Source organism: Ursus maritimus, unplaced genomic scaffold, assembly GCF_017311325.1.
Source record: "Ursus maritimus isolate PB19 unplaced genomic scaffold, ASM1731132v1 scaffold_2, whole genome shotgun sequence".
Classification (NCBI taxonomy): domain Eukaryota; kingdom Metazoa; phylum Chordata; class Mammalia; order Carnivora; family Ursidae; genus Ursus; species Ursus maritimus.
In genome coordinates this window covers 74164025-74176683 of record NW_024424452.1, presented here as the reverse complement: position 1 = coordinate 74176683, position 12659 = coordinate 74164025, and the positions used below count along the sequence as shown (strand labels likewise).

Here is a 12659-nt window from a genome sequence, read left to right as displayed (position 1 = left end):
TTTGGTAGGCCAAAGTGGCTGGGTTTTCAGGACAGAATCCTGAAGAGGATGGTACAGACACAGAGAAAGAGTTCTTGAGAATCTGCACAGAGGTCCTGTCAAGTCTTCAACTAAGTGCTGATCTGCACATGCATGTAAGAAAAGTATTAAATGTAAGGAAAATACCACCAGAAAGAAACAGGCAGAAGAGTTCCTGGACCACACACATAAAAATAGTTTATGTTCCCATCATCAAACGTGGAAAGACCTCCTCACAAATGGGCACAGACTAGAGGTAGAATCAGCAGAAGGCACAGGAGTTGGAAAAAATTCGTCTAAGACTACTCAGGTGACAAAGCCTTAAAAACAAGACTTGAAAGTATCAAATCAATTTCATGTCTCTTAACTGTGTGGCAGAGTCAAATACTAGTTATAAGAATGCAACAAAATCCAGCAACTCACAATGGAATAAAAATTAACAATCATTAAAAGAAGCAGAAAAAGTACTACCCATCACCAAGAAAAAACTTAATCAATAGAAACAGATCTACAGATGAAAGAAATGACAGAACTGGCAGGCAAAGACATTAAGACAGCTATTATAAATATTCTCCATGTGCTCCAGAGCACGATGAGGAGGGAGCTAAAGACATAAAAACACATAAATGGAAACTCTACAGATGAATATAATAGCTGAAGTGGGAAGTATACCAGGTGAGATTCACAGCCTGTAGAAGAAAATACTAAAAAATATTATATATAGCAATAGAAACTGCCCAAATGAATCATGAAGATAAAAAAGAGTGAACGAAATGAACAAAGCATCAGTAATCTATGGGACAATATCAAGTGATTGGAAGTCTAATTGGACTCCTAGAATGGGAAAGAACAGAAGAAATATTTGAAGAAATCAAGGCTGAAAAATTTTCAAACATGATGACAGCTATACAGCTACAAAGGCTTGACCAAACCAAGAGGAAACATGAAGAAAATCATAACAAGGCACATCATAATCGAGTTCCTAAAGACTTGTGATGAAGACAAAATGTTAAATGCAGTCAAAACAAAACAGAAACAAAAATAAGAATGACAGCAGAGATCAATAGAAACAATGCAAGCCAGAAGACAATTAGGGATATCTTTAAAGTACTGTGTGGAATTGGGGAGGACAGTTCGTCCACTGAATATTCTATACCAAGCAAAAATATCCACTGAAAATGAAGAAAAATAAAGATTGTCGTAGGCATTGAAATAAGAAATAATTTCTCACTAGCAGACCAGTAAAACATGTTAAAGAAAGTCTTTTAGTTAGAAAAAAATGATATTAAAAGGATATTTGGAGCCACGAGAAGGAATAAAAAGATTCAGAAATGGGTAAATGTAGAGAAAATTTTTCCTCATTTTTAATCTGTTGAAAAGATAATCATCTAAACTTTAAAGCAAAAATAACAATTTATTACGGGGTGTATTATATATGCAGAAGTAAACTGTATGCATAATAAACAATAGCACAAAGGCCAGGAGGGCGGAAATAGAAATATACTATAGCAAGTGTCTTATAAGCAAAATGGTGTAATATTATTTGAAGGTAGACTCTGATAAGCTAAAGTCGTATCTTGTAAACTGAAGGGCACCACTAATAAAACAAAGCAAAGCTAATAAAATAATAGTGGAGATAAAAAGAAATACTCAATTAATCAAGAAATAAAAGAAAAAGGAATAAAGGCCAGATGGATAATAGAAAACAAGAGCAAGATGGTAGATTTAAACTCAACCATATTAATAATTACAAGCAAATGGGAAGAACACTACAACTAAGAGACAGATTCTAAGACTGTATAAAAAGAAATGCCTTACTATATGCTGAATTTGAGAAACCCACTTGAGAAAAAGTAAAAGATGGAAAAAGATATACCACACTAACACTAACAAACACAAGAGGGGATATAATGTATTATTCCACTTATATGACCTTAGAGGAAAGAGGAATATAGTGACAGAAAGCAGGTCAGTAGCTGCTGGGCCCAGAGAGTAGGGGAAGGTACTGACTGGAAATGGCACAAGGCAAGTTCTCAGAGTGACAAACTGGACCTTCATCTTGATGGTAGCTGTACAACTGAACACATTTGTCAAAATTCAGCAAACGTTACACTTAAAATTGGTGGATTTTATTGGATGCAACTTCAATAAAGATGATGAAGGGAGGGAGGCAGAAAAAGAGAGAGGAAGGGAGGAAATAGGAAAAGAGAATGGGAGGAAAGAAATTAATCATTTGTTTTCAAAAAGTACAATCACTTCAGGAAGAATAGTTTCCACGAACACTTCACCCCATCGTGTAAAACATTTGATCCCTTTTTTCTGATCCTTGTTGTCTGCCCATGTCTCCACTCTGATGGTCTCCCTTTCAACGTCAAATGTATAAAGCTGTTGTACCAAAGAAAGGTAAATGCATCCCAAGAGAAATGCCTGCACCAGCTGGTCATAGTGAAACCCACCTAATTAAAGGAGGCATGGCTCACACATTTGGCTGCCCATAACCCTGCCCTCTCCCCTTCCTGACCTCCATCCTCCATCTCTAGCCACATCTTCTTTTTGTTGTTGAAATTCCACCCAAGACTCTGCACTTCTTTTAATGTTCAGCATCTCAGTTCCCTCTCTTCAATAAGGAAGACCAACTTCTACATCCTCCTTCCCTCCCACCAGTCAGGACAGCCAGGGTATATAAGGAGGTGTTAATGGTGGGTCTTCGGATACACAAGGGCAGGAGTAAGACATCTAAACTTCAGACGGTAGGCACATTGCATAATCACCACAGCTACCAGATGGCATAGAGGAGCTGGACTCCAAGGCTCTGGGGACAGTTGGATGTTCAGAAGGTGGAGGTGTGATAAAGCGATAAAATAGGGCTGAGGGTGGCAGAGGTGAAAAGAAGATATGAAATACAGAAGAAAAACAAAACATGCAGAAGCAGCTGTGAGTGTACTCACATCCCATGCTAACAGGCGGTTAAATGGAAGATATCTTGTCAAGCACTGTAGAGAAAATAGAAATAAAACCCATTCTCATACCCTGAGATGATTTACTGATCAAAGGGGATTCAGCTCTCTGATTTTATTTAAATAATAATCATTTAGGTACCCCGGAAAATTAACTTTCTAAACCTTAACGAATATACTAGTAGGTTTCTTATTCACTTTGGATCACCATAGACCAAAGCCCTTATAATTGCATAGACCCAGAAGTAGGTATATGTGAATCTTTCCAAATAATGAAGGTTCACTATAGAAAGGTGTATATACCTCTATAGACATCTTATGGTCCCCCAGATTGGAGGATGATGAAAAAGTGGTCCTCAGTGACCGTCCAGATGTTTTCATGGCTCTTCTTCACCAGGTGCTTCTTACTCTGACCACACATTCCCTGTGGAGAAGATGGATGATGCCATAGCTCCAGGCCAGGAATATACCTACGAGTGGAAGATCAGTGAAGACAGCGGGCCCACACACAATGACCCCCCATGCCTTACACACATCTATTACTCCTATGAAAATTTGATACAGGACTTCAACTCCGGGCTGATTGGACCTCTGCTTATTTGTAAGAAAGGTAAAAAAAAAAAAAAAAAGGAACAATGAAGATTGAAATGGTAAGATGTACTATAACGGAATGAGGCTTGGGAGAATCTTGGAACCTTTTTGTAAATCAAAGGGAGAAGTACAGAAACCAGATCCTTGCTTGACGTTGGTATTTAAGGGTTGGAATCTTCCTGTTTTTTCTAATCCTTCGTCTCAGTCCTGGGAGACTCTCCCAAGTAAATCCCTATCTGAGAGTATGTTCTGATATCAGGCCCCTATGATCTGTAACGTTACCTCAAGGCCAAGTCTTTTTGAAAGTATACAGCAGCCTCTATATTGCTGAGGGTACTTGGAACGAACTTTGACTAACATAATTGAGGTTCACGTTGGTAATTTGGCATACAAACATTCAAAATTCCAGCGTCCTTTCTTATAAACAAGCTGGACACTGGGTGGCAGATTTCAAACATTCAATTGACTTTATAAAAAAATGTCATTGGCTGGGCTTGGGAGCAAGAATGAATTTTCATTTTACCCCCAAATAATTGAGCCCATCTTTCATTAAAACAATAAACAATCACAATAAACTACACTGTGGGAAATAGTGTGATGGATTCCCCCTCTGTCTGTACATACACACATACCATATATACATACATTCCTAACTCATTTATTCACTACACAAATACACATTTTCATTGCCTGGTATATAAAAGATACTGTGATGACACTGAAAAAAGTTCAGATTTATAAAAAGCTTTTATTTCAGTTTACTTTGATTTACTGTTAGCTGCCTTTCTCAGCTGTGAGAATGGGTTAATCTTGACCTCAGCAAATTCTCTAATACCTCATTACTTGTATAAGCAAGATGGCGGTATGAAACTTAGAGTGTCATTTGCCAGCTGAACTGAAGTACCTGTTCATTGGCCTGTTGAGACTAGAGGAAATGAGTACTTTCACTAAAGCCTTGACAGTCACCAGATATTTTGTCCTTGTGCCTGATCAAGTTGACCTTTAAATCCCCATTCCTCAAGGCTAAGTGTCAGAGAAAATACTTACTGTGGCACCAGGATTTTAATAAGCCCCCTATCATTATTACTTGATAAAGATGCTATTTTTTAAAGATTTATTTACTGGGGGCCCTGGGTGGCTCAGTCAGTTAAGCATCTGCCTCTGGCTCAGGGCGTGATCCCAAGGTCCTGGGATCGAGTTCCACATTGGGTTCCCTGTTCAGCAGGGAGCCTGCTTCTTTCTCTCCCACTCCCCCTGCCTGTGCTCTCTCTCTGTCTGTTAAATAAATAAATAAAATCTTTAAAAATAAATAAATAAAGATAAATAAAGCTTTATTTATTTATTTCTGAGAGAGAGTGTGCGCACATTAGGGGAGGGGCAGAGGGAGAGGGAGGGAGACTCTCAAGCAGATTCTGTGCTGAGTGTGGAGCTGCCCAATGTGGGGCTTGATCTCAGGACCCTGAGATCATGACCTGAGCCAAAATCAAGAGTCGGCTGCTTAACTAAATGAGTCACCTGGGGACCCCAAGGTATTATTTTTTAAAATAAGAACTTCTTAAAGTTATCATTATGATTGACTGCTTACTTTAAATTCTTTTGCTATCTAGGAATACGTAGTGAAAGTCTTCTGTCTGGGATACTATTAAAAAGCATGTCTTTTCTTTCGCAGGCACCCTCACTGAGGATGGGATTCAGAAGATGTTTGACAAGCAACATGTGCTGATGTTTGCCGTGTTTGATGAAAGCAAGAGCTGGAGCCAGTCATCATCTTTAATGTACACGGTCAATGGCTATGTGAATGGGACGATGCCAGGTAACACATGGGCTGCATGCTATCCAACTACAGCAGAATCATCAGGGCCTTTGGTCCTACTGCTTTCCTCAAAGCCCTACGGAGGTTGACCAAACTCATACTCACTATTTTTCAACTCCTAATCAGAAAGATAACCTAATCCCCTTCAATGGATCTCAAGATTCCATCATCTGTTTTCTGTTTTGTTTTGTTTTGTGTTTTGTTTTTTTTTTTGTTAATACTATTTTATTGAACCCGATATATCCAGAATGTTATCATCTTAACATGAGATCAATATAAACAAGTATTAGTGAGATAGTTTACATTCTTTCTCATTATACTAAATCTCTGAAATTCAGCACGCATTTTACCCTAATAGCACACCTCATTCCGTGTTCAATAAGTGACAACCCTCTTGGACATGCAGCTCTAAACTTTGAACTAATGGTGTCATAAAGGGTTAACACCACCCCCCCAGGGGGGTGACTTAGGTATTTTGAGGGTAAAATATATAGATGGTGCATGTGCACAAATGCTGCCATACTTGGACTCTTGATTCATGAGAAGCTTTGAGAAGAGAGCCAAGAAGGCATTTCTAGAACATTCTTCAGAAGAGTGTATTATTATCATTTGCCAAATTCATGGCTGTTCACTTGTCAAAATATTTTTTTGAGAAAAGATGCATATATGGAGAATTCTTTTCTTTCTTTTTTCTTTTTTAAATTTTTATTTAAATTCAATTAACATATAATGTATTATTGGCTTCAGAGGTACAGGTCAGTGATTCATCAGTCTCCTAAAGAGAAAGAGTGTGCAGTTTAATATATTGGATATCGGTAGCAGAGCAGGTTTCCCCTTGCCCTGTGCCTCTAGGAAGATCTCCAAGATACTAGCTCAGTCTTCTTCAGTGCGTTCTGTGGTCCCTGCTGCATGGTGACCATGCCTTCTTTCACAGAGAAAGCCCTACCAAATAAAAATGCAAGGTCAATCCCTAGCAGGAAGCATCAACAGAAAAAATGCAAGGAAGACACTTACCGTGAAGATGCAATGAAAAGATTAGTAGAAATGCCCCACATACAAAAATACTATGAGCATTTCAAAAGATGGTGGATGAGTAACCTCCAATGGCATGTAGGATGTTGTCTCTCCATTTGCATGGAGGCTCCTGTGGAAAAGCAAAATCACAGCAACCGCTAAGAGAAAGAAAAACAATAAAACTGACTCCCATCCAGACTTCTTCCGTCTCTCTGATAGAAACGACTTAGAACCAAGATCCTGAGGGAAAAGAATGGAAAAATGAAAACATTATTTTATTAAATAATTCCATACTTCAGAACACTAAGGTTCGCAGAGGTCATTCTCTGTATCTGAAAATCACAAGTGGCTTTACTTACTAAAAACAAAACTTGTCAAAAGTTGAGATCTGGACATCTCTTTTAAATCGTATTCTATTTCATTTGGCTCTACCTCCCACCTGGGCTATTACAGATGTACCCAGCTGACTGGTTTTGATTCAGAGTTCCAAGACTCAGTCAACTGACCTGTCTTAGGAGATCTGAGTTCAAGCCTTGCTCACATCTCTAGCTTAGTATGGTCCTTGGACGTTTATTGTTTCAATGTGCCTATCTACAAAAATGGATTTACATTTATCCTGGTGCAGATGGTGTTTAGGAATTTTTTTACATATAAAATAGCATTGCCAGTGTTCTAATCCTTAGAGGGGAGTGGTTAAAGAGACATCGTATCTGTGTTCTGGCAGAGTGAATCATCTGTAAATTTATAAAAGACAAATGAAAGCAAGTCATATGCAAAAAATTAATAACTTGGTCAGTGCATAGAGCCTATGAATTTAAAGTCAAAAAAGACAGAGTAGTTGGGGCTTAAGAGAGGCAGGATAGGGGGCTGTCATTAGTAGAAACAGAAAAGTTAATGCTGTACAATTGCCTTATGGAGCAGGGTAAATTAAATAAATATGATAAATGCTAATGCAGATAGATTAAATGCTTAATTCAGTATACGCAGTTATTTGGGGTAGATAAATACTTTCATCAAAACCTCCTACCTTCTCGCTCCTTGTTCGCAAGTTCTAGCTTCTTGTTCTCACCCATGACCTAGGAATCCCTGCAGGTTATAATGGACTCCTAAAAAATACAAGCCCCTCAGCCTCTCTGTAGGCAAGGGACTGATTCAGCCCCATGATTGTAGTATCTAGTGATTATGAATCTGAAATTTAAAACCCAAGCCAAGGATTAAAGCCAGGGTTGGACTCTCCCACAGAGCAAATTAGCATTTTCCCAGTTACTGTGAGCACAAAGAAGGAGCAAAACTCAGCGTTTATTCTCAGTTTTCATGACTTCATCCATGAAATGCTCCTAGTGTCCTAGCACAGTGGGCACTTGTCCACTGCATTTGAGGAGAGCCTATATCCCACGGAGTGAGTTGCTGTCTCGTCATTTAAACAATCAACAAGGGGTTAAAGAAGCAACCGAAAACCCTTACAGCATCTTCACACCTTCCTCTTAGGCAAAGCTTCGACCTCTAACCAGCTGAGAGGATTAACCCCTGAACTCAGCTGTATTGGAGGCTCTGGTGATTCCTTCCAGCTGAGCCCAAATTGGTTCTAGAGTGACCAGCTGCCCAGGCTTTCAGATGGCTTTTGCAGTTTGAAGGCTGAAAGTCTTGCATCCTGGGAAACTCCTCAGTCCCTCCCTGGTGGACCAGTAGGTTCACTCCTTGGCCTAATCCCTTAGGAATCCTTATGTTTCTGAACCAACTTTCCTCATCTCTGGGCTCTATTCTTATCTCTAGAGCACCACTCACTGCAATGACTGCTTGTTTGCCCATCACCCAGACGTCTGCTTTGCTAGGGCAGGAACCACGGTTGGAGTGTCTCTACCCCCAGAAACAATGCCTGATGCATAGCGGTGCTCAGTACATATCTGGTGAGTGAATTTTTATTACAGAGTGCTGAATGCCTGTTTCACTCCCCATCTCTCCCTCTCAGATATCACAGTTTGTGCCCATGACCACGTTAGCTGGCATCTGATTGGAATGAGCTCTGGGCCAGAGCTGTTCTCCATTCATTTCAACGGCCAGGTCTTGGAGCAGAATCATCATAAGATCTCAGCTATCACCCTTGTCAGTGCTACGTCCACTACAGCAAACATGACTATGAGCCCACAGGGAAAGTGGATCATATCTTCTCTCATCCCAAGACATTTTCAAGGTAAGAAATTCTTCCAACCATTTGGCTGGAAGGATCTTTTCTTTTCTTTTCTTTCCAAGCACTAACCCCCTCATTCTCCTTTGCCCCTTCAAGCCACCCATGCTCTAGACATACATGCCTTAGTCCTGAGAACAGAATTTCATTATTCTGCCCTTAGACTTATAACACATTGGTTGGGATAGAGGAAGTGGAGAAATTGACAAAGGTTTTTTAAAATAAAGCAAAAGCTGAAAAAGGGTCTACTTCCTCAAAAGGAGGAAAAGGGAAGGAAGTAAATGCATAGATAGAGATATTCTTCTTTAGGCCATTTAGTATTGAGCTAAAGAAAAAAACTTAAGTGCTAGAACAAATCAAACATCTGCAAATTTATGGAAGCACTAAGTTACAGAAAGTGCAAAAGATTTAACATGGAAAGATTATCTTTTATAACAATATGAACAGAAAGCCTGGCTCAAAGAGGAACCCAACAGATGTATGTCAAATAGAAAAAACATAGTATTTAACTAGCTGAGGAGTGAACTTTAAAGAACATAGCTAAGTTTTGGTGGGGGGAAAAATCAGCCCAGGATGTTATGTGGTATCATGTAAACAAAATAACTAATTGTTCTATTATACATTGTTGCTTTAAAACTGTTGGGAAGAGGGTCTCTGTAAACAGAGGCCAAAATATAAGTAAATGATATCACTATAGGAAATTATTTTCTTACCAAAACAATGTATATAGAAGCCAGACACATAAGAAAGAGACACTTTGATGAGACCATTCTGTTTCCTGTTCACACTGAGCAGTCAAAATTATATTTGTAATCATGAAATTGTCACAATACCCTTGGAAGATAGTCCCCAATAATAATAAAACAACAACAACAAAACTAACATTATTGACATTTAAGCACTTTATATATTAACTTATCTAATTTTTAACAATTTTATACAATATGTATTATTATTATTATCTCCATTTTACAAATAAAGGAACAGATGACAGGAGAAATGAGAAATCAACAAGACTTAAGTCATAAGATTTTAAGGATCTGGAAATTACTTTTTTTTTTCCTCTGAAAGGAACAAAGGAAATCTTTTCATGTTTTTTCCCTAACCCATCCTCTCTTTCCTTTGCTTTTTATTCTTGCCCCTTTCTCTACAGTGCGAAAAGAGCTGCAGACTAAAATGTTCAGAAGTTGCCTGAGCAGTACTTTTACTGTTATTATTTAAACCTTCCACAAATTTATTTAAAAGATAAGCATTTTGATCAGCTGTCATTTCTTCTCTCAAATTCTCTCACTGCCTTTGTATTCTAATTCAGCTGGGATGCAGGCTTACATAGACATTAAAAACTGTGCGAAGAAAACCAGGAATCCTAAGAAACTAACTCGTGACCAGAGGCGGCACATGAAGAGGTGGGAATACTTCATTGCTGCGGAGGAAGTCATTTGGGACTATGCACCAGTAATACCAGCGAATATGGACAAGTGAGTTTTGGGGTTCTTCCCACCATGTGAAGGTTCGGGGGTCTTAGATGCATGGAGTGAAATGCCGTGAGTTGACAGCTCTCAAGGGTATACATGTATCGGATTCAGGTCTTTTTGTCCAAATCAATCTGGAATTACTCTAAACCCACCATGCGAACTCAGCAGCATAAGAGTAGTAATAGTAGTAGTGGTAGTAGTGGTAGTAGTAGAAGCAGCAGCAATAGTATTACTAGTAACAGCAGCTGCCACTTGTTGGATGCTTGCTATTGCCAAGCACTGTGTGAAACATTTTGCATGAGTTTTATTTTAACTCTCCAAGTTAGAAACAGCTTTTATCTATTTTGTAGATTAGAAAAGATGTCAGAGAAAATAAGAACTTTGGAAATTCAAATAACTCATCACTTGAAAAATACTCAAGCTCACTCACAACAGAAAGAGAAGTGCAAATTAAACTCCACTGAGATACTAGTTTCCACCTCTCAGACTCACAAGTCCAGATGACATAATCTGTTGGCAAGGCTGTAGGAAACAAGCACTATCATACATGGTTGGTGGAAGAGTAATTTGATACAGCCATTCGAGAGGATGATTTGACGATATGTATCACAATTATGAATGCATATGCTCACAATTATAAATGCATATATGCTCTGACCCAGCAATCTTACTTCAGTAATTCACTACATAGATATACTTGTTCACCTGTGAAATGATGTATATATTAGATATTCATTGCTGCACTGTGAGTAGTAGCAAAGGTTTAGAAACAACCCAACATGTCCATCAATAGGAAATTAGCTTAATAAATATGGCACATCTTTATGATGGAATACTATGCATCTGTTTTCAAAAGAGGATGTAAACACTCTCTATGTACTAATATAAAAAGTTCTCCAAGATATGTTGTTTGATTCAGAAGTCAAGGTAGGAAAAAATGGTGGAATGGGAGGTCCCCTGCTCATATCCCTCCACAGCAGTAGTAATTTGACAGCTACCCACAAACAAAAGTACTTCTGTGAGAGCTTTGGGATCCAGGCAGGAATCTGAGAAATTCCAAGATCTTCCCAAAGGAAGCCAAGACCAAGAGGGATATTTTGAGAAGACACACCACGTTCAGGTGGCAGATTCACTGATGGTGCTCCCAGCTACAAACTTGGGAACGGTCTTGTCCCATTATGGACTCAGCTACAGCCCCAGTTGGCCTTGGCCTTGACACCAGCATAATTTCCTAAAGGGCCCAGAAGAAGTCACATCTATCCATGACCACGGAGGGTGGCCCACAGACCTTGGTCTGAGTATGGATCTTAAAGTGGCCCCGTAACCAGCTCAAGCCCTGGAATAGTCCTGCCAGCTCAGGGAATTTTGGGGAGTCACACCCATCCATGCCCCAGGAGCCTGGTCTGCAGACCTCAGTCCCACAGCAGATCTTGAAGCATCACTGTAACCCAGCTCCAGCTCTCCCAGCTGCAGTCTTGACCACCCAGGGAATGTACCCAATGACCTGGTGGGAATCTTTTCAAGGACCAGATGGGAGGCACATCCATCAAAAAAAATAATAATAACAGCCTTGCCATTGGCAAACTCAACTTTGACCTTGAAATAAGCCACTATCCCAGCATTAGCTCTACTGACCAAGGTCCTAGAGGCAGTCACATCTGCCCAGAGACCAGACAGGATCCATGCCCACCTGAGCCCCTGGTAAAAGGCCCACCAGCCACAGTCACTGCTATAGGCTCAGAAGCAGCCACATGATGTGGTTCCAACTTCACTCAACCGTGATCACAGAGGCAATCCCAGCAGCCCGGAGACTTGACAGGAGAAGGTCTTTACCTGACAAAATCAGTCAGTAAAGCCTGGAAAAGGGTGTTTGCTCCTTCAAATGTGCATGAATCACAAAAAGTCAGGCAAATATGACACCACCAAAGGAAACTAATAAAGCTCAAATAACCAATGTGAAAGAATTAGAGATCTACAAATTGGCAAAAAAATTCAAAATAATCATCTTAAGGAAGGTCAGTGAGGTGCAAGAGGACAGATAGGCAATGAAATGAAATCAGGAAAACAATGTATAAATAAAATAAATGTTGTAACAAATCAATAAAAACCATAAAAAATAACCAAACAAAGAACCTGGAACTGAAGGGTATAATGACAGAACTAAAAAATTCAATAGAGAACTTCAATAGCAGACTTGATCATGCAGAAGAAAGATTCAGCAAACTCAAAGATAGGTAATTTGAAATTATTCAGTTGCAGAGACAAAAAGAGAAAAAAAGAATGGAAAAGAGTGAAGAAAGCTTGCATTACCTATATTTACCATCAAAAGAATTAATATATGCATTATGAGAGTCCCAAAAGGAGAAGAAATGAAGGGGCAGAAAGCTTATATACAGATAATGACTAAAAACTTCCTGAATCTTGGGAGGGTTATAGATATACAGATTCATGAAGCTCAAAGGACTCCAAGCAAGATCTACTCAAAGATTATCTTGAGATACATGATAATCAAACTGTCAAAAGTCAAAGACAAAGAGAGATTCCTGAAAGTAGCAAGAGATAAGCAACTTGTCATATACAAGGGGATCCCCATAAGACTATCCACA

The 12659-nt window shown here is 39.2% G+C and overlaps 1 protein-coding gene across 1 annotated transcript in view; it reads left to right on the top strand.

The window, feature by feature from the left end:
• The window catches only part of F5 (coagulation factor V), a 69996-nt gene that overhangs the window by 19910 nt on the left and 37427 nt on the right, over positions 1-12659 (top strand). The window contains 4 exon segments of the mRNA XM_040636190.1: positions 3373-3585; positions 5236-5379; positions 8363-8584; positions 9891-10056. Of these exon segments, the coding sequence (XP_040492124.1) occupies positions 3373-3585; positions 5236-5379; positions 8363-8584; positions 9891-10056 (745 nt within the window).